General features: G+C 55.9%; 3 protein-coding genes across 9 annotated transcripts in view; 1 reads left to right on the top strand and 2 right to left on the bottom strand.

Moving 5' to 3' along the window:
* Positions 1-34: 34 nt before the first annotated feature.
* On the bottom strand, positions 35-9,698 carry SARS2 (seryl-tRNA synthetase 2, mitochondrial). 3 transcript variants are annotated; one of them, XM_041743207.1, is made up of 17 exons: positions 9,409-9,698; positions 6,463-6,558; positions 5,047-5,094; positions 4,845-4,934; positions 4,375-4,443; positions 4,239-4,293; positions 3,753-3,816; positions 3,431-3,536; positions 2,559-2,606; positions 2,218-2,326; positions 1,917-1,962; positions 1,747-1,834; positions 1,555-1,664; positions 937-1,030; positions 756-848; positions 578-643; positions 35-491 (listed from the first exon to the last, which is right to left on the bottom strand). In XM_041743207.1, exons 1-17 carry the CDS (start codon positions 9,673-9,675, stop codon positions 348-350), a joined length of 1,593 nt encoding a protein of 530 aa, XP_041599141.1. In that variant the 5' UTR covers positions 9,676-9,698; the 3' UTR covers positions 35-347. The 3 variants fall into 3 exon arrangements, with proteins under 3 accessions (XP_041599141.1, XP_041599139.1, XP_041599140.1); XM_041743205.1 differs by lacking the exon at positions 4,845-4,934 and having other exon boundaries at positions 4,375-4,515; positions 5,065-5,094; XM_041743206.1 differs by lacking the exons at positions 2,559-2,606; positions 4,845-4,934 and having other exon boundaries at positions 4,375-4,515; positions 5,065-5,094.
* Positions 9,699-9,872: 174 nt separating this feature from the next.
* On the top strand, positions 9,873-13,221 carry MRPS12 (mitochondrial ribosomal protein S12). 3 transcript variants are annotated; one of them, XM_041743214.1, is made up of 3 exons: positions 9,873-9,956; positions 10,246-10,313; positions 12,539-13,221. In XM_041743214.1, the coding sequence occupies exons 2-3, from the start codon at positions 10,265-10,267 to the stop codon at positions 12,907-12,909; spliced, it is 420 nt and encodes a 139-aa protein (XP_041599148.1). In that variant the 5' UTR covers positions 9,873-9,956; positions 10,246-10,264; the 3' UTR covers positions 12,910-13,221. The 3 variants fall into 3 exon arrangements, with proteins under 3 accessions (XP_041599148.1, XP_041599151.1, XP_041599149.1); XM_041743217.1 differs by having other exon boundaries at positions 9,945-10,018; XM_041743215.1 differs by lacking the exon at positions 9,873-9,956 and adding an exon at positions 10,034-10,120.
* Positions 13,222-13,466: 245 nt separating this feature from the next.
* FBXO17 (F-box protein 17) overlaps positions 13,467-24,787 on the bottom strand; it is a 28,300-nt gene continuing 16,979 nt past the window's right edge. For all 3 annotated transcript variants that reach the window (XM_041743212.1, XM_041743209.1, XM_041743210.1), the window contains 5 exons: positions 21,007-21,369; positions 20,399-20,510; positions 17,748-17,843; positions 16,732-16,867; positions 13,467-14,959 (listed from right to left, as the gene is read on the bottom strand). In XM_041743212.1, coding sequence (XP_041599146.1) covers positions 14,816-14,959; positions 16,732-16,867; positions 17,748-17,843; positions 20,399-20,510; positions 21,007-21,352 — 834 coding nt within the window. In that variant the 5' untranslated portion in view covers positions 21,353-21,369 and the 3' untranslated portion in view covers positions 13,467-14,815. The remainder of the gene's footprint in view (positions 14,960-16,731; positions 16,868-17,747; positions 17,844-20,398; positions 20,511-21,006; positions 21,370-24,787) is intronic.

Raw genomic sequence — 24,787 nt, 5'->3', positions numbered from 1 at the left:
GCCAGGGTCCTTTGCCCACAGATCCACAAAGGCCTTGGTTCTGACCATTTATTGGGGACTTTCTGCTACATCCTGAGGGAGGGAAGGAAGGAGGGCTGGGGACTCTTCCTCTCCTTCCCCGTCCTTACAACCGTCAAGTCCCCAGATGTCCTGCTTTCTGGTGCAGGGTTGGGTTGACCTGACGACAGGGTCACTGGCTGGTTCTGAGGAAATCAGGGAAGAAGGGAAGGGGCTGACACGAGGAATGCAGATGTCAGGACAGGCTCAGGAAAATAGGTCCCGGGTTTCCAGAGTCCCCTGAACTCCAGGAAGCAGTGACAGCCCTGCTGACTGATGAGAGTGAGCTCTCAGCTCAGAACAGGCTGGCCGGGGAGCCTGGACTTCTGGGGCTGGTTGGGGCCGATGTACTGGAGAGGCACGTGAGTGGGGATGGTGATCCGATCGGTGCCAAGGTAGGGCTGGAGGGCAGGGGGCACGAGGACGGAGCCATCCTGGGGACAGAGCAGGCCTCAGGACGCTGCCAGTGCCCCAGGCCTTCCCCCTCTGCCTCCCTGAGGGCGATCCTTCCACCCCTCACCTCTTGCTGGTTGCTCTCCAGGATGGCGATGAGGAGGCGAGGGACAGCACAGGCCGTGGCGTTCACCTGGGAGAGAGGCATGCTCACGTCCATGTGATGACCTCTACCAGCCCGGGAGAGGCTGAGGCCTAAGAAGGGAGGCTGTGGGGACGGTGGGCAGGGTGGTGCGGGTGCTCACCGTGTGGGCGAAATGCAGTTCCCCGGCCTCCTTCTGGAACATGATGTGCAGCCGGCGGCTCTGGAAGTCCGTGCAGTTGGAGGCACTGGTGACCTGGGTGAGGGGGCGGGCCAAGAGGGTCAGCTGTGGGGGATCCCATTCCCTGTCCCCACTGCGCGTCCCCACCATAGTGGGGGCTCACCTCGCCAAAGCGGCCGCGGCCTGGCATCCAGGCCTCGATATCGAACTTGCGGTAGGCGGGAAGGCCCAGTTCTTGGGTGGGCATGTCCAGGACACTGCAGCCCAAGAGACAGTTGTGGTGAAGGTCAGAGGATAAGGAGGGGAGGCACGAGGTGGACGAGGTGGTAGGATGCGGCAGGGTGTCGGGGGGCAGGAGTGGAGCGGATGGAGCAAAGGAAGCACCCTGGGTTTGTAACAGGTAACCGAGGAGAAAGCCCACATCCCCCGGCCTCTCTGGAAGCCTGACAGATGAGGCAGGAGGGCGTGGGGCTGCCCGCCAGGTCCTGCCCAAAAGGGAAGGGGCAGTGAGGAGCCCCTGGGGTGCAGCGCAGATGGGGCGGCACTTAGGGATGGGAGCCACAAGATGGAAGGGGCCCGGGTCTCCACCCCGGAGCGCCCCGCGCTGCCTTGGCTGCCGTCTCCGTCCTGTGGCCTACACGGGATTTTAGACTCAGACACACACCCTGTATATATTCCTAATACGGGAAAAGGGGCCGGAGGGAAGGGGTGTGAGGGTGTTCACGGTGAGGGAGCACTAGCCAGCCCATCCCTCCTCCCTCACCCCTGCCCTTCTCCGCACCGGAAGTGCAGGCCCAGCTCTGTCAAGATCTCCATCTGCAGGGACAGGAACTCATCCAGCAGCTGTGAGCTCTGCTCCAGACCAGGGCCTGTCACCCCAAACATCTCCACCTGGGGCAGCGCAGTGGGCACACGGGTCAGGAGGCCCTGGGTCATTGCGGAGGCCCTCCTCCCTGGTCCTGGCTACACCAACCTTGGTGAAGTGGTGTACTCGATACAGTCCCCGTGGCTCCTTCCCTGTGTCTGTCTCAGCCCGGTAGCAGGTACTAGAACAAACCATCCTGGGGGAGCCAGGGAGGTGGAGTCAGGGAGGGGAGAAGGAACGTCACAGGTGGGGACATGTTCTACAGGAACGGGCATCACCTGATCGGCAGGTCCCTGAAGGCCACGGAGTGGTCCATGAAGTAGCCTAGGGGGAGAGGGGGACAGGATGGGTCAGCCAGGGCACCACCCACTCACAGGAAACCTCTGGGAGAATTAGAAAAGGTGTCCCCTCTGGTATGTGGCTGGATCCTTACTGTGCTGTTGTGCAGTAAACGACCTACACAACCGTACGTGTTGGCCCTGGGATCACTGAGACATCCTAAGCAGGTGGCCCTGGTTGTTCCCCTGCAATCTCTGGAGGCATCCTCACCCCTGCTGTTGCGTCCAGGCAGGTGCTTACCCGCAAGCCCCACCTCTGCTGTCCCAGCCAGGTTGAGGTCTTCAAAGCGGGAGGGGTCGATGTTGTAAATCTGGGATGGGTTGGCATTTGGCGTCATCCCACAGCCTTCCTGGGGAGGCCAAGCCATTGAGGTCAGGGGACAGATGACCTCGGCCTCCATGTTGCAGTCACAACCCCTGATCCTCCCCCGGAAGCTTCTAGAATTGCCCTGGCCTCCCTGTTGTGGCCTGGGACCCTCAACCCAGTCCCAGGGTGGCCTCTGCCGGGGAAACAGGCTGTTCTTTATGAGCGGGGTCCCCAGAACAGGGCCTGGCACACAGCCGGGCGTGGGGAGCACTCACAAACACAGCTCCTCGGAGGAGGTCTGGCACTGTCATGGGGGTGAAGCCCTGTGAAGAGGAAGGGGCTGGCTGAGGCGCACGGCCTGGACCCCCACCAGGCCCCAGGCTCAGAACTGAAGAAGCGACACTGCAGAGCGGGCCCATAGCTCCCGCCTGTCCTTCTAAAACCCATCCCGCCTCAGAGGAAACCGAGGAAGGCCCGAGTGGGGGGGCTTGGAGCCGTCCCTGGGGCCCCTCTCTGCTGGCGCTTCATGGTTTCCTCGCTCAGTTCATCCCGCCCAGGTAGTGAGAGGTGTGGCGAAAGCTTTCTGTGGCTCCCCAGTGCCCTCCGGAAATGCCCTCGCCGCCGCCTACACCCCACGCCTCCAGCTCCTGTTTCAGCAGCACGTTTCCCGACACCCCCTCTATGCTGCAGGCAGGCACTGAGGTCACACAGCTCTGGGGCCAGCTCCAGGCAGGGGCCATCAGATCCTGGACTAGTTGCGCCCCCTGGAGGCCTTAATTTCTCCATCTCTGAAGCGGGGGTAACAATAGCACCTACACCTAAGGTTGCTTTAAGAATCAAACGTCTTAACAACATGCCTAAAGTGGGAGCCTGGGTGGCTCAGTGGCTGAGCATCTGCCTTCGGCTTAGGTCGTGACCTGGGGTCCTGGGATCGAGTCCCGCATCAGGTTCCCTACATGGAGCCTGCTTCTCCCTCTGCCTCTCTGTGTCTCTCATCAATCAATAAATAAAATCTTAAAAAAAGAATACACCTAAAGCTCTGTAACCAGTGACTGGAGCAGAGGTTACCCCCCACCTCCCCACCTTGAGCCTTGGAGTCTGTGTCAGTGTCACCCCCTCCAGGCAGCCCACCCATCCTGGCCCATACCCGGTGGATGAGCTTGTTGAGTGTGAAGTTGACCAGGCCGTGCTGCAGGAGGGCACCAGCCCCACGCAGGTAATAGGAGCGGTGGCCAGACACATGGGACAGGCGCCTGGGAGACAGATGGGCGGACAGGCGGGTGTGTGTGGGCTGGGGCTGGTGGGGGGCCAGGGGGGCTCTTCTGTACCCCAGGGCAGAGGCCAGCTGCCAGGCGGGGGACTGGGCATCAAACATTCATGCGGGGTGAGGCCCTGGTGGCTGCACACCTGGTGCTGAGCCAGCTGCTGGGGTGGGGAGGGTGGGGAGGGCCGCGAGCGGGCGGGCTCACTTCTGCCGGAGGATGTCGAGTTTTTCTGCGATTTCCAGGTGGCCCCGGGGTTGGAAGGAGAAAGCTGGATCGGGATGAAAAGCTGGATTAGAGAGATGGCGGGGAGGAGCGGCAGCGAGAGAGAGAGAGAGAGAGAGAGAGAGAGAGAGAGAGAGAGAGACACGGGGAGAGAGGAGAGGAAGGGAGGGGAGATGGTGGCAGAGACGGGACTGGCAAATGGACAGAGGGATGGAGAGAGACACGAAGCAGAGGGAGAAAAGGGGCGAGAGGGTAAGGGGTAGAGAACATTAGGAAGAAGAAAGAGGGAGGTCGAGAGAGAGCCAGAGCCAAAGCCAGAGCCAGAGGGGAGTCAGGCAGGAAAACCCAAGGGAATCAGGGGCCCGAGCGAGACGGGACAGCCTGCCGCACACACCCAGAGACAGGGCGGAGGAGGGGAGCACCGGGACTCTACAGGCTCCAGCCGCATCCAACCCCGGGGCCCCCCACCTGGCTTGTCTCCGACCACGTGGAGCACTCGGGCCTGGCTCTCGTCCCCGGTGGGCTGCAGAGAGACAGCGGGGGGTCCTGAGGAAGGTGGTCCCAGGCGGGCCCCGGGGCTCCCCCACGGCCCATCTCCGCTCACCACATCCGGGTGGGTCCGGTTGGGCAGCTTCAGCGCCTGTAGGTAGAACTGCTCCTTGAGCTGGGTCTCCTTGGGGTACAGGACCGTGAGCTGCTTGCGGATCTCCCGGCCATGTGCCCGCAGGCTCTGATACTGGGGGTCCTGGGGGTGGGGCAGGCAGTGTCAGCCCAGGAAGGGGCAGGGTCCCTCAACCACTCTGACCTCGAGCAGAGCCTCGACCTTGCTGGGAGAGCCTCTGTGGTGGACACCCATTGTCTCTTTGGCCCAACGTCCTGAATTTCCTTCTGGGAAATTCCCTCACCTCCCTTCACCACCACGTGGTATATCCAGTGGGTCATGGACTCCGGCCCGGCCTACCAGAACATTCCACTGCCTTGGCCACAGTGATTGGCTCAAAGACAGGCACGTGACCCAAGCGCCAGGACTACGGGTGCGGCTATGGGGGGAAGTGGTCCCCTTGGCGCCCCAGCCAGCCTCCCCTTTCCTCTGAGGGGAGAAAGTTGGTCTGGGAACGAGAGGGAAGTAGAACCAAGTATGGAGCCAGGCCCTGGAGCCAGCCTCTTGTTTCATGAACCAACAGATTCACCTGGATGGACAATCCTGTTGTCTTCTGTTACAATGTAGGAATCGGGACTCACTTTGGCACCTGCCCGCTCCCCCCAGGGACGGGACATCAGCCCCCTGTAGTACCTGCTGCACTTGACTGTTGTCCTGGTTTACCTGGTAGAAGAGAGGTGGAGGCGGTGATTAGGTTCGTGGGCCCGGAAGGAGGGGAAAAAAACAAGGGGTGTAAGGTCAAACAGGGGCAAGGGGTCAGGGGTAGGTATGTGGAAGGGGTTCTGAATCCCTTGCTCTGCAGGTGCCTGGCCGGACAGACCTTCCTCCGCTCTGTGCCTCAGTTTCTCTATCAGGAAAGCCGGGAGGAGGCAAGACAACTGACAGTAATCACACCTGCCGCTCCGTTGACTGAGAGCCATGTCACACCTGTCTCTGCAGAGGCCTCTCATGCGGTCCTGTCTCTCCATAACCTACTCCATGACGTGGGCATCGGTAAATGACAAAACCGAGACTTGGAGACGTAAAGTCTGTGAACGTGCGACTTCCTACGACCCCGAGCAGCAGACGGAATCAGGCAGACCTGGGTCTGAACGTGGGGTGTCTCCCGGATGCGTGTCCTTGGGCAAATCTCGTCTCTCCTCCGAGCCTCGGGATTCCCATCTGTGAAATGGGCTAATCGGACGTCCCCAGCAGGGCTGCTGCGTGGCTTCCGTGAGATGAGTTAGCACTCACTGAACATGTAACTGTGGTCACTTTTGTTGTCTGCACTGGCTGCTGGCCTGTGACGCATGTAGCCCGGGGCCTGGCACGCAGGTCCCAGTGTCACGGGGAGATGTAATGAGTCTTGCAATTGGCCTTCGAGGGGAGGGGTGGGTGGAAAGCAGCCCGAATGCCTGGGTGCGAACCCTGCCTCTGCCACTTCTTTCTGGCTGTGACACTGAGGCACATTTTAACATCCTGGGGCTCCGGCTGTGTCAGTTGTAAATTGGGTCTGTGCTGTTCCTGTCTCACAGACTCGTGAGGGTCGCACCCAGAACAGTGCCTGGCACGCAGTGATTGCTATATAAATGTCTGCTGTTAATTTTAGGATTACTTTTCTGCCCCATGGCAGACGTTATTGGCCATCTAACCCAAGACTATTTGCCCTTCCTCCTCCAATCCCACAGACACCTGACTCAGTTTACCCTCCCTGGGCACCCTGTAGTTCAGGGAACATGGGCTAAGCCAGGGGCTGCCTCTCAAGGAGTCCTAAGGCCACTGTAGTAACTCCATCCCTCCTACTGATGACAGGTGTGGGTGTCGGGTGTCTGGGCCCATGAGGCAAGAAGGGACCCTGCTGGATGCTTTCAGGAAAGGCCTCCCTGCTCTTGAAAAAGGACATGTGAGCCACTGAAGTCCTGCTTTCTGCCTCTGGCAGAGTCATGCAAAGAGACGCAGTACTACGCCAGCCATCGTGGACTGCAAGAGGGGAAACTGAGGTAGAATCAGCACAGTGAAGCCCCCCCCCCCACCTAGGACCCCCATGCTCACCAGCAGGGCCCGTACTGCCTCAGCCACAGTCCCCTTCTCTTCCTCCAGACTCCGGATCTGCTCCTGCAGCTGCCTCAGCTCCTGCCATGTTGAGATCTGGGGGTGGACACGGAGGGAAAGGTGTGAAGTGGCCTCTGTCTCCTGCCCCTTCTCGCTGGAGCCTGGCCCTCTGGCCACCTGGACTCTAGTGGCCTGTCTCCCCTCCTGCCCTCCCATGCTAGAGCTCCCTGGTGTAAGACACGTGGCTGCCCAGAATTTAGATACATTTCCCAGCCTCCCTTGCAGCTGCATGTGCTCCTGGGTCCAAGACCAACCAATGGACATGAGTGGGCATGTGAGTCTTGGGTCACCTCTTTAAAAAATAAGTCCCCATGCTGGACTTTCTGTCTCTCACTTCCTTGGACTGGATGATGGACTCTGAGGAGGGTCAAACCGGGCAGCATCCTAAGGGATGCGGAGCAAGAAGATGAAAGGATCCTCCATGCTGAAGGGCATGAGCTGAGGCCCTGCCAGCACTCACCTCTGAGTTTCACAGATGAGAAGCAGCCTCTGTCCTATGGGGCTGTGTGCTAAACCTGTCCCCTCCACATGCAGGCTCAGCTCTCGTTCATGGGCACCCCTACTGCTGTCTGCTGTGAGGTCCTTCTGTGAGCCCACATCCCTGGGCAAACCCCATTGACCTCTCTGGCTGCAGTTCTCCCTTTGACAAAATGGGGCAAACAACATAGCCCTACGCTCTGGGGCTGGAAGCCAGAAGGGGAGAGCAGGCCACAAAGTGGTTGGCTACCCATTGGGTGGGTATGTCCCCCTGGATGTCCCCTGAACACTTCACCACTCACTACGTGTAAGAGTGCCTTGAGGAAAAGCATCTCTCCCCCAGATCTGGCCCACAAACTCCCATCCCCCACCCCAGAGCCCTGAGCCTCCTGCTGGATGCCACCCCAGCTCTGTGGCCAGGTACCATGTCCTGACTTTTCTGCCTCGGGAACATCCATCAGGTCTGTCCTCCTCCCATCCCTTGACTCCTGCCTCAATCCAGATCCTGTCCTCTCCCATGAGGACCTCTGTGCCAGCCTCTCAGCCTGCAGGCTCACCTCCTCCAGCCAGAGTTCCTACACAATCCCTCTCCTGCCTGAAAGCACCCATAGCTCCCCAGGGTTCCTAGGAACAATTCACATGCCTTCTTATTGCCCATAAAGCCACATGCCATATTTTTCTTCAAACTTCATGCCCTAAAGAAGTTTTGCAAGCTTTGGGATGTGATCCATTAGTAGGTTATGAATAATTTAGGATCTCTAAACCAGCACTTTAAAAGGCTATGGTAGGGGTGCCTAGGTGGCTCAGTTGGTCAAGTGTCTGACTTTGGCTCAGATCATGATTGCAGGGTCCTAGGTCCAGCCCTGTGTCAGGCTCTGCACTCAACAGGCAGATTGCTTCTACCTCTCCCTCTGCTCCCCCGCTACGTTCATGCACTCTCTTTCTCTCTTTCTCTCTCTCTCTCTCATAAATAAATAAAATCTTAAAAAAAAAAAAAAAAAAAAGGGATGCCAGGGTGACTCAGTGGTTGAGTGTCTGCCTTCGGCTCAGGACGTGATCCCGGGGTCCTGGGATTGAGTCCAGCATTGGGCTCCCTGCAGGAAGCCTGCTTCTCCTTCTGCCTATGTCTCTCACGAATAAATTTTTAAGAAACATCTTTAAATAAATAAAGAAATGGCTATGGTAAAATATACATAAAATTTGCCATTTTAACCATTTTTAAGTGTATAGTTCAGTGGCATTAACTGCATTTGCACCGCTAAGCAGCCCTCTCCACCATCCACCTCTGGAACTTTATCTTCCCAAGCTGAAACTCTACACCATCTTCCCATTCCCCGCTCTCCCCAGCCCCTGGCAACCCCCACTCTATTTTCTGTCTCTGTGAATTTGACTACTCTAGGTACCATGTATGAATGGAATCATACAGTTTTGTCTTTTTGTGATAGCCTTATTTCACTTAGCATAACGTCCTCAAGGTTCTTTCATGTTGTAGCACGTGTCACAACGTCCTTCCCTTTTTACTGAATCATATCCCACTGTAACATATGTACCACATTTTGTGTATCTATTCATCCATCCATGGGCACTTGGGTCGCTTCCATCTTTCGGCTCCTGTAAATAATCCTGCTATGAACGTGGGTACACAAATACCTGTCCAAGTCCCTGCTTTCACTTCTTTGGGGAATATACCCGGAAGTGGGATTGCTGGATAATGTGGTAATTCCATGTTTAATTTCTTGAGGAACAGCCGCACTTTTTAAGTAATTTTTCTGGGCCTCAGTTTCTCCTCTAATGAGGGCCATCATGGCACCATAGGGTGGTTGTGAAACTGAAATGAGGCAAAAATGTACAGAGCCCTTAGAACAGGACCATCCTGAGCACCCCAGCAAGGTCTAGCAATATGGTGACTCTGCTTCTCGTTCCCTGGCAGGTAGTATTATATTATTTACCCCCTTATCCTCAACACCTGGGACATAGTAGATGCTGCTGAAATAGCTGCAGGTAGAACGATTCATTCATTAAATATTTAGCTGCCTGCTACCTGTGGGGCAGGGGCAGGACTCTACCTCTTACTCTCCAAAGGCAGATCCCTCCACCCTCTGATTTACACCCCACCCCTCATTTTTTGCCCCTTTCCCCCATTTTTTTGTGGTCTTAAGCCTGGCATGTGGGAAGTTCCTAAGCGCAAAGCAGGTATTCAGCACGCTTTATGAAACAGACTCATCATGGGTGTGTAGACACGAGGACCCTGGCACTCCGTGCAGAACTGGCACGTACGTGGGTGCCAAGCGCGTGTTGGCTAAACCTGGGAAAGAACTAACACTCCTGCGATAGGTTCGCCCCCTGCCGGAGAGTCTCCTGCAAGCCCGGCGCGGCCCCGCGGCTGACGGCCGGCGCAAGCGCACTCACGATCGCGGGCAGGTCTTCCGGCCGCAGCTCCCCCTTGCGGAGCTGCAGGGCGCGCGCGGCCTCTTCCGGGCATGCGCACAGGCGCTCCATGTCCAGCTCAGGGAGTGCGCTGTAGCCCTCGCGCGCGTGCTCGTACAGGAGGTTCCGGTCTCGTCTCTCCGTGGCGAAAGTTCTCCTCGGGCTATGGCTGCGGACGCAGCCTCTGCGGGGCCGAAGACCCCGACCAGCCACCAAAGGCCACAAGCGGCGCGCCATGGACGCAGCCATCTTGGACAGGGGACAAGGAGTCGCGCACCCTTCGCCCCGCCCACTCCGTGTTTAGACCAATTGCAAAGCAGCTGCGACCCGGGAAGGCGGTGAGCGCGCTCGCGTCTGCGACGCAGTTCGGCAGGAAAAACTGACCGAGATTGACTCTGTCGTTGACCAATCGTGGTCTACGCCCCGCCCCCTCAGCGTACACGACAGGCAGATCCAGCCAATCCCTGGCAGGGTGGCCTCCGGGGGGCGGAGCTAGAGGTCGCTTTTGCGTGCCTGCGGACCTTGCTGGGGTGGGTGATGGAGCCCCTGCTTCACCAGGACTTCCCGGACCTCTCCTCAGTTTCCCTTCTGTGTGCGGGGGGTGGGGGGGTGGGGAGAGGTTGCTGAATGCCTGGAGTCTACTCAGAGCGAAAGTAAAATTGACGGAGGGAATTTGTGTCAGCAGCGTGAGCGGGTAGACTAGGAAATTCCTCGGATTTAAGTCCGAAGGCTCTGAGGACGGGATGGGGAGGATTTGGGCCCTGCCCGGGCTACGGCCAGTCCCCTTTTCCTTCCTGATTCTCTTATCCTCCAACGCAGGGACCCTGCAGACGGCGGGATGTCCTGGTCCGGCCTTCTCCGTGGCCTCCGCGCGTCCCTAAGTTATGGTAAGTTGGGATCTCGAGCTGCAGAGACGCAGCTGGACGAGGGTTTTCCGCGCTGGGACTTGGGTGCCTCTGCCGCAGCCCCCGGGGAATCGCGGTTTAAAACTAGGGATGCGTGGCGGGTGTTAGCAGAGCTCGCGCTGCAGGGGTGACTGGGGAAGTCGTTGCATTGGGGGCGTCGTCGGGTCGGTTGGGTCAGTTATCGATTTCTTCAGCAAATACTTATTAAATACCGGCCCCCCCCTCCCCGCCCGTGGGTGAGACATCCAAGCAAAGCGTTTAAGTCATTCGTTCAGCTGGTATTTTTCAAGATCCTAGTGTGTGCCAGGTACGGAGGGGGATGCTTAATTTACGTCCTTACTGGCTCTAGGGACATCACATCCTTCTCCTGGCCATGCCCTTTGCGAGGTATTTCGGTCACTTATTCACTCTTTGCAGATATTTATTAAGCACTTTCTGGTTGCCACTCACTAAGGATCACATGACAGGCTTGCACCCTGCCAGGGAACTGGGGTAGATTTTTTTTAATTTTTATTTTTTTAAGATTTTATTTACCCATGAGAGACATACAGAAGGGTAGAGACACAGGCAGAAGGAGAAGCAGGCTCCCTGCGGGGAACCTGATGCGGGATTCGGATCTCAGGATCACAAGCTGAGCTAAAGGCAGGTGCTCAACCACTGAGCCATCCGGGTGTCCCAACTCTGGGCTGGCTTGACACGTGTGTGTCTCTCAGGGTAGCCCCTCATACACGTACTCGGGGGGGCGGAGGGTGTGATTATGGTGCCTGTGACACAGTGAGGACATGGAGGGGCATGAGTCTTGCTTAAGGCATACCACTTGGAAGAGGCTATCACCAAGAGGAAGAAGGGGAATGTCTCATCCCTTTTAAGGATTTTGCTGTAATTTGACACATAAGGAGACATGGAAATAGACATAGGGCCAGGAGTGGCCCCTGGATATGGAGGGACTGTAAAGTTTGGGTGCCAAAAGGCATCCATGCTAGTGACAGGAAAAGGATAACCTAAAGCCCTGAACTGGGAGCTCCAAGAGGGTGTGCCAAGGGCTGTCTCTGTCACCACTGTGCCTCCAGGATTGGGGCCAAGACAGGGTGCTCAATGAATGTTTGCTGAAAAGGATCCAGTTATGGTGGTATCTTCTGACATCCTACATCCTACATCCTATCCATAAGCAAGTCTCATCAGTCTGCCTTGGAAATATACAGCTCTGCTCCCCCACACCCCCAGTCTTCTTAGTAGACTGCAGCCACACTGGTCTTTCTTCCTTTTTTTTTTTAAGATTTTATTTATTTATTCATGAGAGACACACACAGAGAGAGAGAGAGAGAGAGAGAGGCGGAGACACAGGCAGAGGGAGAAGCAGGCTCCCTGTGGGGACCCCGATGTGGGACTTGATCCTGGGACCCTGGGATCACACCCCGGACTGAAGGTGGTGCTAAATCGCTGAGCCACCCGGGCTGCCCAACTGGTCTCCTTTTCTGTTGGTGTGTCTGGGGACACTGGCTGGAGCAGGATGAGCAAGGGGGCTAGTAGGGGAGATGAAGGTCAGGGAAGTAATGGGGGCAGATCAACTGGGGCCTCATGGGCCATGGGAAGGACTTTGTCTCTTGCCTAAGTCAGAGGGCACCGCAGGGGGGAGGGCTCTGAGCAGGGGAGGGACATGGCCTGACCCAGGTGTCCACAGGGTCCCTCCAGCTGCATGTGGGGACTAGAGTGTAGGAGGAGGGAGGAGTAGGGATCAAGAGACGAGCCTGGACAGGCCCAGAGGCGATGCAGTGGAGAGAGGAAGGGGTCTATATGAAAGTTCAGCTGACATCATCTACTTATGGGGGCTGGAAGTGAGTATGACAGGGAGGAGGAGGGACCCCTCCGCAAAATATCCCGTTGGGTTGCTCTGGAGATGGCGTGAGTTAAGGTGGGTACAGTGCACAGAACAGTCCCTGACATGGTGTCAATCTGTTCACTTTTATTATTATTTTTAAGCAGCATTAAAGTCAGTATCTTTCTTGCAGCATAAAATGAGTTAATCCACATTAAATGTTTAAAACAGAACCTGACATGTGATGGTTGCCCAGTAAACATTACTACTCCTTGTGACCGCCCCTAGACGTAAACACATCCTTGTAAAGTGCTTGGAACAGTGCCCAGAACTCTTACCCCTTCACTGGGATAATAACCATCCCCTGTTGTCCCCGGTTGTGTGTCTCCAGGCCAAGCACTGGCCTCCCAGCTGTGGACCACCCGCACCATGGCCACCCTGAACCAGATGCATCGCCGGGGGCTTCCGAAGTGGCCGCCTCCACCTCTGGGCCCCACGGCTGGCCGGCCGCAGCTGAAGGGAGTGGTTTTGCGCACATTCATCCGAAAGCCCAAGAAACCCAACTCGGCCAACCGCAAGTGCTGCCGTGTGCGGCTCAGCACAGGCCGAGAGGCTGTATGCTTCATCCCCGGAGAGGGTCACAGCCTGCAGGAGCACCACGTCGTGCTCGTGCAGGGTGGCCGCACCCAGGACCTGCCTGGCGTGAAGCTCACTGTCGTGCGTGGCAAGTACGACTGTGGCCATGTGCAGAAGAAGAAGTGACTGTCCGGGCCGCAGCAGGCTGGGGTTCACCCAGAACAGGATCTTCCTCTCTGGAGGCCTGCAGTATTCTTGGGAAGCTATTCCAGTTCTGGAAGCACCTGGTCCTGGGTTCAGGTCCTGGCTTCGCCTCTTCCATCTGGAACACTGCTTGCCCATAGGGGTTCTGGATGTGAGTTAGGAAAAGCACCCCTCTGTCCACACCCTTGCCTTCCTTGTGTAGTGCATTGACTCAGGGGACCTCTTCTGCTGAGATAAGGAAGGCCCTGTACTGCCGTCTCTGGGAAGGGGTTGCAATAAATACAGACACACACACCCCCATGGTTGTAATGTGAACCCTCTTGCACAATATTTGCCCGCTGCGTGGTATTAGCCACTGACATCCCTTATGGGCTTCAGTTTTCTCCAGAAAATAGCTCTACCCATAGTATCCTCCTTGTTGGGTTTGGTAAAGATTAAATTTGTTGCTCTGAGTGCATGACATGCAGGTGGCTACTCTATTGGGAGTTTTGGAGTCAGGTAGGCAGCACGAAGGTCCATTTCCCTTTCCTGCAGGCCCAGGATCTGGGCAAGGACAGCCGGGTCCTCCAGCTTCCTATCTGTGGAAGGGGTATTGAAAGGATCGGATGGGATGCACTGCTGCCTGCCTGGGAGCTGTTCTGGGTTATTTTCAGACTCACACCTGGGTCTGAATCCTGGTTCTCCCTCTTTGTTCTGTGACTTTGGATATATTTGTTCCTCCCTCAAGAAGTGGCACCAAGAGTAATACTGACCTCACCTGACCATGTGCTTGGCCATGTTAGATTTTACCATTTGGGAGCTGTCCTTCTATCATTGGGCTTGGTGCAGGTCCTGCTTCCCCTGCTTACCTACCGGGTGACCTTGGGCAGGCCATTTAAACTCTGAGCCTGTTTCCTCCTGAACCAAATAACAGCGCCTGCCTTCCATTTACTGCATGGAGCTTTGTACACCTAAAGTTCTCATGGTTGGAAACATCCCACAAGGCCTTTTAGGATCAGGGCTGGGGGTGGACAGTGCATTGATCATAGACAAAAGTACCCTGTCATTTCACATTTAGCACCACTTTTATTGAGCTAGTTTGTTGGCTGTGCCCAGCTGGGGAGATAGCAGGAGACACCAGGGAGGCAGGCAGGCGCTCTTTCCCTTGTGGCATGCCTTGCTCCTGGAGTCTACACCAGAGAGTAGAGAAATGCAGTCTGTTGCCCAGCAGGAAGGGAGCTGTCCTGAGGTAGGGGCAGGAGGTAGGGTGGGGGGCATGGTTTGGGGATCAGCAGGGATTCCGGAATTCTGAAAGAAACAGCACCAGCCAGGCCCAATGGGCAGGTGCTGATAGGTGGTGCTGGAGGAGGTTGCACAGGCCCCACGTCCGAATCCCAGAGACTCCCCAAGACTGCAGAGAGGGTCCCCTTTGGTGTTCCTGTTAGTGACCTCAAGGATAGACACTCCCCCCCCGCCTAACCTCTGCTCCCTGCTAGCAGCTGGGATCCCCCCCAGTCACTGTCCCAGGTTGTCAGCAGCTTTCCCCCACTATTCCAAATCCTGGTTTGGCCTTTGTGTGTTGACTCAGTCTACTGACCGACATCCACGCATGTAAGAAGACAATTTGCAAGCAAAGTAAACATCTCTGAGTCACTTTGAGTGACTTCCCCCACCCCAGGAAGCTGGGGCAGTGTGAGCAGCCTGGTTGGATCCCAGTTTCTTGCACAGCATGTGGGCTACCATGCTGAAGCAGTAGCAAGTGGGGTTCACTGGAGGTCTGCCGGGAATGGGCCACATGGGACCCCCACCATCTACAGGCATCTGGCTCCTGGCTGCAAAGCTGTTCTTGACCAATGATGATGTCCGGCAGATGGCAGTACATTCTGGAAGGCTGGGTCACCCTGGTTGGCTAGGACAGGCGGATCCTGACCCTCACACTGGAGTGGGTCACCAGGGCACCATAGTGCCCGACCCAGGAACGCGTGTCTCTCCCATACTGCTCAAAAGACACGTAGCGGATGCCCTTGCCGAAGTTGGTGAAGACATGAGACACCTGCATGGGGAAGGAGAGCGAGAAAGTGAGGACCTGTGGGGCCTTCTCTTCCTCCACCTCCTCAACAGGCGCTCCCAAGGACTGGCGAGGTACCAGGCCCTGCTCTAGGTGCTGGGGATACAGCAGTGAAGAAAACAAAAAGGCCCTTCCCTGGTAAAGCTGACAATCTATTTTTTTTAAAGATTATTTATTTAGTTATTCATGAGAGGCACAGAAGGAGAGAGAGGCAGAGACACAGGCAGAGGGAGAAGCAGGCTCCATGCAGGGAGCCTAACGTGGGACTCGATCCCGGGTCTCCAGGATCACGCCCCGAGCCAAAGGTGGCGCTAAACTGCTGAGCCACCGGGACTGCCCAAAGCTGACAATCTAGAAGGAGAGTCAGACCCTGAAGACAGCTGCAGGTAAGGGGTAGGGGCGTGAGGTTGTTAAGTGAGTGAGCGGAGGCACCACTAAGGCACTGTTTAGCAGAGACCTGAAGTGGGGAAGGAGCCATGTGGGGATCAGGACAAAGAGTGTTCCAAACAGGAACAGTCAGCGCAAAGGCCCTGAGGTAGAATTGTGTCTGGAGCAGAGTGAGAGAACAGGAGGTCGCGTCGGGGGTAAAGGGCTGATCATGAGGGACCTTGTGGGCCATGGCAGGACTTTGGCTTCTGGCTTTTCTTATCTTGTGAAGATTTTTTTTTTGTTGAGATAATATTCACTTAACAAAATGCTCCATTTAAAACTACAATTTCATGGTTTTTAGTATATTCACAATGTTCTGCAACTATGACCACTATCTAATTCTGGAACATTTCCATCACCCCAGAAAAAAGCCTCATATCCATTAGCTGTCACTTCCAATTCCTCCTCCTAGCCAACCTATCTGCTTTCTCTTTCTATGAGCTTTGCTGCTTCTGGACATTTTGTATAAATGCAGTCCTACAATATGCGGCCTTCTGTGCCTGGCCTCTCACTTAGCATCCCACTGCCAGGGTTCATCCATGCTGTAGCATGGATCCACACTTCATCCCCTTTTATAGCTGCATGTTAAAACTTGGGCTTTTCCTCTGAGATGCAGCCCTCGGAGGAGAGACTTGTGATCTGACTCACTTTTAAATGGGCTCTTTCTGGATCTGTGTTGGGTGGGGAGGAGGAGATCAGGAGAGGAAACAAGGCCACCTCAAAAGTTAATTTTTTTTTTTCAGAGAGAGCGTGCCCAAGCTGGGGGTGGGGGACGGAGGGGCAGAAAGAGAGAGAATCATAAGCAGGCTCCGACACAGCGCTCAGTCTCACGACCCTGACATCATGACCCAAGCTGAAATCAAGAGTCAGATGCTTAACCGACTGGGCCCCACAGGCGCCCCATAAAAGTTACTTTGGTAACAGATGTGATGACTCCATGCACAAGCTTGGGAGCCCGCCTGGGTGTGCATGGAGCCCTGCATGCTTTAGTGTGACTCGGGGCCAGTCACTTAACTTTCCATGCCTCAGTTTCCTCAGCTCTAGAACGGGGATAGAGGAAGGACTTTGATTTGCCCCCCCCCTCCCCCCCGGATCCCAAGCAAATAGAGCAGTGCCCAGCACACCGCAGGTGCTCTGCTAATAAAATGAATCGGTTGGCAAAACTCTTGGAAGAGCATCCAGGATGAAGTAAGGGCTTGGTGATTGTTAGTGGTTATTGTGAGAGACATCCGGTCGTGGTGAGGGCTGAGAAGGGAAGCTGAGCAGGCAGGCGGTGGGGTGTGTCTTTGCACAGGCCAGGGGTGGTGTGGAAGGCAGTCTGGACCCACCTGTCGGCAGCCTCTCTCAGTCCACTGAAGAACTGGGTTGGGTGAGGCCGAGAACTTGACCACTTCGTTTTCATACGTGTCCAGGAGGCGGACCCGGAGCCGGTAGATGCAGCCACAGTTCTCTCTTGCACCCCACCTGCCAGGTGGTGGTGAGCCTTGATGCCCCCGCCACCCACCTGGTCTCCAGGATGGGGAGAGGGAGGCTGAAGGTTAAGCCTCCCTGCACCCCAGTAAGGGGCGCACACACCCACACCACATACGGAGAAGTCAGGGCCTGGGAATTTGCTGGGAGGAGCCTGGGTGCTCTTGGGGTGGATTCTAGAGGCTTTGCGTTGGATGTGTGCATGCCCCTGTGTGTGTGTGTGTGTGTGTGTGTGTGTGTGTGTGTGTAGGGGGAAGGAGTATGATGTCTGGGGTGGAACCACAACCCCTTGGCTCCCCGACCCCAAGGAGGGGAGGAGGAGCCTGGGTATTGCCGGGGGAGGGGGGGGTGGGGGGGAAGAAACTAGACTTTGTGTGGAGGAGCAAGAGCTTGAAGGAAGAGCCTGAGCGCTTTGTGAAGGAACCGAGGTGCTCTGGAACCAGTGCCCCCTGCCAACTCTGCCCCTCTAAGTCTCAGTTCTCAGGACACAGTGCTCTGAACCTTTTTGAGGCCTTGGGTATCCACAGGCCCTTAGGGTTCGTGCTGAGTGTGGGCAATGAGGGTGGAGTGGGTGAGATGGGGCGCTTATTTCAGACCAAGCCAGTCAGTGGCCCCCTTGTCAACCTGGGGCCCCCTGAAGAGGGACAGGGAAGCGTGCAGAGGGTGGGGGCTCTGGGCTCCTCAGGACTCTGCCCCCCCACCCCCGCCAACGCCTCTGAAACATGAGAGCATCCTTTCCCCTCTCACCCTCACTATGAAGGGCGCGCAGTAGCCATGGCCAGGCCAGGGGGCTGATAGGTGCACAGGGAACCCTTTCAGCAGAACTGCTGCCAGCCCTGAGGGTGCTCAGAGCAGGTTGCCATTTTTTACTCACCAGTCGGCCACACAGATCTCGATCTGGGCACTGTCCAGCAGCTCCTGCCACACTCCCTCCATCACCAAGTCTACCAGCTGCCTCTTGAAGCACCATCTGGGAAGGGGAGATGGTGTAGGGGTGAGGCAGAAAGTCACAGCCCAGAAATGACCCTCCAAGAAGCCTCCCAACACCCCTGTGTAAAGCAGGCCCGTGGGGTTCGCTCTACTAGATAAGATATATGATGGGCTGGGCATTCCCACATCCCCTCCACCATGCTCCATCATGCTCTGGGCTCCAAGAGGCTGACCTGTATGTCCCTGTATGTCCCTAGAACTGTGGGGACTAGAACATGAGTACACATGGAGGCCCAAGTTGAGCAGGGAATTCTGGAGCCTCTTAAAGTGCGGAGCCCCAGGGTCTGAGGTTGCACTGCCTGTATGGATAGGCCTCCCTTACCCTCCCCTTTCTGCTGGGTCAGCCAATGGGAAGCTCTAGCAGGAGAGGGAAGGAGGAGAAGAGAGTAAAATCAGGTTATTTAGCCTCCTGGCTCCCTCCAAAGTGATCACTGAGGGACTGCTGTGTCTCTCCATGGAAGGGCACAGCTCCACAGGGCCTCTCCTTGCAGCCTTCCCTCTCTTATGGCTCAGGAACTGCTTCCTCCCCTTACCCTTGTCAGGCCTAGGGCTGGTAATGACCCTTTCCCTCACTGTTATCAGCCTGGGGTTCATGTCGTATCCTTTGTGTCTCCCTACACCTTTGTAAACAGTCCATCTCCCCTAACTTGAATATGCCATCGTCATAGAAATAGTGTAGTCCTGGTGGAAGAGCTGATAAGCTGACCAGTGGAAGAGAACAGAGGGCTCAGGGACAGACCTAGGTATATACGGAAACTGTAAGTGATAGACGCAGGACACCACATTCAAAGGTGGATCAAATGTGAAGGATAGGGGATTCCTGGGTGGCTCGGCAGTTTAGCACCTGCCTTCGGCCCAGGGCATGATCCTGGGTACCCGGGATGGAGTCCCACATCGGGCTCCCTGCATGGAGCCTGCTTCTCCCTCTGCCTGTGTCTCTGCCTTTCTCTGTGTCTCCCATAATTAAATAAATAAAATCTTAAAAAAAAAATAAATGGGGCAGCCCTGGTGACGCAGCGGTTTGGCGCTGCCTGCAGCCTGGGGTGGGATCCTGGAGACCTGGGATCGAGTCCCACATCGGGCTCCCTGCATGGAGCCTGCTTCTCCCTCTGCCTATGTCTCTGCCTCTCTCTCTCTCTGTGTGTGACTATCATAAATAAAATAAAAAAAAATAAATGTGAAGGATAAAACTGAAGTCACTGGAAGAGATTATGAGAGAATACTGTTAGGATCTAGGGGTAGGGAGAGATTTTTTACACAAAATTTCAAAAGGATTCTAAAGCAAAGGAGAGATGAATTTGATCATATGAAAATAACAGAACACCATGGACAGATACAGTTAATACCAATGGTAGAGTGAGAGATTCCCACAACGTCCAGGATGGACAAGGGGCTAACACTTAAAAGATGCAAGGAGTTCTTGTTGGTTTTTTTTTTTTTTTTAAGATTTTTTATTTGTTTATTCATTACCGAGAGAGAGAGAGAGAGAGAGAGAGGCAGAGACACAGGCAGAGGGAGAAGCAGGCTCCATGCAAGGAGCCTGACATGGAATTTGATCCTGGGTCTCCAGGATCAGGCCCTGGGCTGAAGGCGGCCCTAAACCACTGAGCCACCCGGGCTGCCCGCAAGGAGTTCTTGTATATCAACAGGAATAAGACATCAACCCTAAGAGAAAATGTGAATAGGCAATTTCCAAAAGAGGGAATCCAAAAAGCTGACGAGCACGTGAAGAGATGCTTAATTGTTAGTAAATCAAAACATGCAAATTAAAACATCAAGACATCACTTAACCCCTATATACTGGCAGCTACTAGACGGTTGGGTAAGTCCATCAGAGAATGAATATGGGGGGAGGCAGCGAGGACGATGGGTCTGGGGCATGAGAATAAAGAGCATCAACCAGTCAGCTGTTCTGATGTCTTCGTAGAATTTATCTCGTCAGAAGCTCAGAAGCCAGATTACCTGGATTCAAATCCCAGCTCCACCATGTATTAGATGACGGCGACCCTTTGCGCCCGTTTCCTATTATATATATATTTTTAAAGACTTTATTTATTCATAGAGAGAGGCGCAGAGACCCAGGCAGAGGGAGAAGCAGGCTCCATGCAGAGAGCCTGACGCGGGACTCGATCCAGGATCTCCAGGATCACGCCCTGGGCTGCAGGCGGCGCTAAACCGCTGCGCCACCGGGGCTGCCCCCGTTTCCTATTATAAAGTGGAGATAATGCTATGTACGTCACAGAGTGGTTGTCAGGATTCAAAGGGTTAATATGTGAAGCATCTGGCACCGAGCAAATTCTCCAAAGATGTTATTTTGTTGTCATCATGTCTGTCTGTGTGTTTAATGTCTCCCCCGCCCCCTTTCTGAATGTGCCCCGTATCTCTGGCCTATAAAGCCGTGCCTGGCGGGCCCTCCACAAGTATTTGAATGAGCGAACGAGGGAAGGAGAGGGTGAAGGTGAGGGAGGATGAGGACCGAGGGGTTGGGCCCTCTCCTTCCTCGGGGCCGTGCCCCAGGGATCACGGGCCACTCACTGGAAAGAAGTCACGAAGCAGGTCTGGGAAGGAGCCCCCGGCACCAGCGTTAGGTTCTTTTCCACGGCCCAGCCATTCCCGCCGTGCTCCACCTCCCAGCCTCTGAAGCCCTCTGTGGGACACAGCGGGGTTTTAGACCGGGACTCCCCGGCCGCGCGCCGCGCCCGCCAGCCCCTCCCTCCCGCGCTCCACCCCGGGTTTCTAGCTCTGGCCCCGCCCCTAGTCCCGTCTCCCTTCTGCCCCCGCGTCCACTCCCGGCCCCGCCCCCTCCAGCCGCAGGCTTCCGGCTCCGCCTACTGGCTCAGTCGCCCCTCCCACGAGCTGTCAAGGCTTCTCAGTTCTACGCAAGCTCCGCCCCCGCCAGCACCAATCAGCTTTCTCCCGGCTCTTCCCTCCTTGGCTCCTCCCTCCTCGGCCCCGCCCACCGAGTCTACAGCCCTAGCGCGCGCCACCCTCCGCGCTTTCTCGCCCATCCGGTTTGTCTCCCTCCCTTGGACCCGCAGCACCCGGCCCCTCCCACCCCGTGCCTCTCCCGGCCCCGCCTCTTCCCGCGGCCCCGCCCCGGCGCCCCGCCCGGGCCCCGCCCCGGCCCCGCCCCCGGCACGCACGCTCGCCGCAGGAGTTGAAGATGAGGTTGCGGCCGAGGGGCGCGCGCAGGCAGTAGCGGGCCAAGGCGCAGAGCGGGAACTCCTCGTCCTCGCCGTGGGGCGGGCAGCGCTGGGCCACCGCGTAGAGCGCGCGGCCCTCGGCGCTGCGGTCGCGGGCCAGCTGCAGCAGCCACACGGTGGGCCCGTCCACCACGTCGCGCCAGGCGCGGCACACTGCGCGGCAGCGGGTCACGAGCGCGCGCGGAGGCACGTGGCTCAGCACCTGCACGAGCAGCTCCGGGGGCAGCGCGTCCAAGGCGATGGGCGGCTCCGCGGGCAGCTGCCGCCGCGAGGGCCGGGCGCCCATCTCGGGCCGCCGGAGTCCTGCGGGTTGAGAGGGGTCAGCAGATCAGGGACGTTCGGTCTCCCTACATCTCTCCCCGGACACAAAGTCCCTGCGGCTTGACCATGACCCCATCAGCTCCCGTGGGGGACCGGGCCTGCAGGGTGCGGGTGACTGCCACGGCCGTGCAAACCGGGCGCCTAGTTACTGCCAATTGGCTCAGGCGATGGGCTTCTCACCTTGACACCCTCGAGCAGAAGACCCCTGGTGTGAGCAGGGCTCCCCCAGGACCCCTAACCACGGCTTCCTTATCCGGCCGGTGCACTTGCGTCAGGCTAAGCAGTTTTCATGTATGACCATGAGCAACAGAAAAAACCACCGAAGAGGGAACCGTCTCCACCCCGTACCCCAACCTGCCCCAGCTCTTCCTGCCCTTGGAACTCACGAACTGCCTTGAGCAAAACCTATCTCCTCAGTCTCTTCCCTGAACACTCTTGTCACCTCGCTAACCAAAACCCAGCTCCCCTGTGGCCCTTTCAAGCGGGTAAATCTTGCTCCTTGGTGCTGCCTCCAAACCATTCTCCCATCTTCCCCCAAACTGCCCAGCAAGATTCCCATCGGGGTAGATGGTTCGCTACCCTGCCGTGCGCGTCATCTGCTGATCCAGATCACTGCTCACTTCAGGACTTTAGCTCCAGGCTCACTGCCACTCAGGCTGCTCTTCTCAACATTCCTGGTGATTTCCACGTCCAGGTAGATGATCCTTCCTTGGGCCACCGGCCTCTGTTCCCTGACCTGCTCTCCCCTCAGCCTCTCCCTTCCATGGTCACACTTAGACCTCCTCTCAGTAACCACCGTCTTCAGCTCTTCAATCTCAGGGAGCTCACTCTCCACCCCTAACCCCTTCACGCTCCAGCTCTTTCCTTCTAGCCCCAGACACCCCCTCCCCGATTCTTCTAGCCCACTGTGATCCCCCATCCTTTGCATTTACCTCCTTTGCACTAACCCTCATCCCCTCAGTCTTCATTTCTTCCTTATCCAGCTGAAATTGCTTAATCATTAAAAACATTCTTTGCACACATCCTTGTCTCTGGCTCCTCCAACACATGACCCTGGTGCAATCCAGCCCTCTGCGCCCCTATGGCTGTATCCAGTTTAAGGTGGCCAAAGAACGCACAACTCCACTAGCTGGTCTCACTCCAAGGTTGTGAACTTGACCCTCAAGCTGGGAATGCTGCCTGGCAATCAGAATAACGTTTGTCACCCACGGGCTCCTCCTCTCTATAGAGAACTCTTCACACCTTCTCCCCCAGCCCCTAGCTCATCACACCTCCCTCCACCTCTTCATTTTCCCTTTGCTTCTTACTTTGCAGAAAAAATTACAAGTGATAAGTAAACTTGCCAGGTGCCCGCCACCCTGTCTACCACCTGCCCTGTGGCCTCTGTGCTCCCACCAGCCCCCCGCCCGTGACTGCCCTACAAACGTCAGCCCTCTGGGTGGCCTCCTCCCACCCCTCCCGCCCACTTCAGGCCACAGTCTCACAGTTCTTGCTGTCTGCTGCGCCTTGGATACCCCTCTGCACTGGATCATTCTCAGCAGCCCACGCTGTGTCATCCCTCTCGTCTGAAAACAAACCCTCTCTTGACTTCACCTCCCCTTCCAGCTATGGCCCCATTTCTTTGCTCCTCTTTATGGTCAAACTTCTCAAAAAAGGTGTCTCCAGTCTCTGCCAAACTTTCTACTTCTATTCTCTCTTAAACCTTTTTTTTTTTTTGTATTTATTTATGATAGTCACAGAGAGAGAGAGAGAGAGAGAGGCAGAGACACAGGCAGAGGGAGAAGCAGGCTCCATGCACCGGGAGCCCGACGTGGGATTCGATCTCAGGTCTCCAGGATCGCACCCTGGGCCAAAGGCAGGCGCTAAACTGCTGCGCCACCCAGGGATCCCTCTTAAACCTTCTTTAATCAGGCTTTGCAACCCTCCCCGTGCCCTGAAATGTCAAGGTCATCTTGGTGCTAACTCAAAGTCGAGGTTCAGTCTTCACTTTGCTTGACCTGTTAGCAGCACCTGACACTGAGGTGACTCTCCCTTCACTTGGCTCCAAGCCACCACACCCCCTGGACTCCTCCCCTTGGCCTGGTGGCTCCTAGTGAGGCTCTTGGGCTGTTCATCCTCCTGATCTGGCAATGTCAGAGACCCTCCTGTAGTCTCCATCACGACTCACTCCCTTGGGGATCTCGCTCCTTCACACACCTCCCACCTGGCCCATCACTGTCTCTCTCTGCTTCTTTCCCCAGTCGTCTGTTCCTCACTAGTAGCCAGGTCGGCTGTGGTGAGCACCTGAGTCAGGTCCTGTCCCTGCCTTGCTCAGAAACCCCCTAGGTTCCACCTCACTCAGGATAAAGGCAGCATCCTCACTGTGGCCCAGAGGCCCCACACAGTCTGTCCCATCACCTGCTTACCCTCACCTTCCCCTCACCCAGTCTGCCCAGCCACACCAGCCTGGACACCTCAGGCCCTTTGCACATGCTCTTCCCTCCACCTAGATCCAGAGGATTGCTATGCTCGTCTCCACACATGAAGTCTTTGCCCAAATGTCAGCTTGTCCATGAGACCATCCTTGGCTACCTTATTTCAAGGCCTTATGACCACCACCTACTCCCCCTTCCCTTATACTTCTCCAAAGCTCTTGTCACCTCTTAACACATCACACATCTAAATATATATAATTTACTTAATGCTTTTTTAAAAAACATTTTATTTTAGGTACTCTCCACACCCAACATGGGGCTCGAACTTACGACCCTGAGAGGATACCATGGTGCCTGACACATAATAAATGTGCAATGAAAAGATGTTAAGTGTACGAACAAATGAATCATCACATCGAAACCCACTCCATAGATGAGGAAACTGAGGCACAGGAAGGTGAAACACCTTTATTTAACAAGAACTCAGTGACTAGGGATGCCTGGGTGGCTCAGAGGTTGAGCATCTGCCTTTGGCTCAGGGTGTGATCCTGGGGTCCGGGGATCGAGTCCCACATTGGGCTCCCCACAGGGAGCCTACTTCTCCCTCTGCCTGTGTCTCTGCCTCTCTCTGTGTGTCTCATGAATAAATAAATAAAATCTTAAAAAAAAAAAAAAAAGAACTCAGTGACTAGGCTCAGACCTGGTGAGAAAGTCATTTCATCTTCCCCATCAGGGCAGAGTAGCCTATCAATGAACACCTCCTGCCTGGATCCAGCCAGCCTGGGTTCCAGTTCTGGCCCTGCCTAGAGGGACCATGACCAAGGCCATGTCCCTGAATCCCTTTGTGCTCTGAGAACGAGGATGTTAACAGTACCTACTGCACGGGGTTGTTGTAGGATGAAACGGGTTAATATTTGTAAAGCACTTAAGAAAGATTGCTGGTGTCTCAGAAATAAGAGTGGGATTCAATTAATATTGAACACTAA

This window comes from Vulpes lagopus, chromosome 2 (genome assembly GCF_018345385.1).
Source record: "Vulpes lagopus strain Blue_001 chromosome 2, ASM1834538v1, whole genome shotgun sequence".
Lineage (NCBI taxonomy): Eukaryota > Metazoa > Chordata > Mammalia > Carnivora > Canidae > Vulpes > Vulpes lagopus.
Note: the sequence above shows the minus strand (reverse complement) of the source record. Positions and strands in the feature narration are given on the sequence as shown.

Bases quoted from the DNA above. Each gene is read 5' to 3' on its own strand.
- SARS2 (XM_041743207.1), bottom strand. From the start codon at position 9,675: ATGGCTGCGTCCATGGCGCGCCGCTTGTGGCCTTTGGTGGCTGGTCGG. The intron at 3,537-3,752 runs GTGAGCCCGCCC...TCTGTCTCCCAG, and splicing joins CTCGACATCCTCCGGCAGAA to GCGCCTGTCCCATGTGTCTG. The intron at 2,327-2,558 runs GTGAGTGCTCCC...TGGCCTCCCCAG, and splicing joins TCCTCCGAGGAGCTGTGTTT to GAAGGCTGTGGGATGACGCC.
- MRPS12 (XM_041743214.1), top strand. From the start codon at position 10,265: ATGTCCTGGTCCGGCCTTCTCCGTGGCCTCCGCGCGTCCCTAAGTTAT. The intron at 10,314-12,538 runs GTAAGTTGGGAT...GTGTGTCTCCAG, and splicing joins CCGCGCGTCCCTAAGTTATG to GCCAAGCACTGGCCTCCCAG.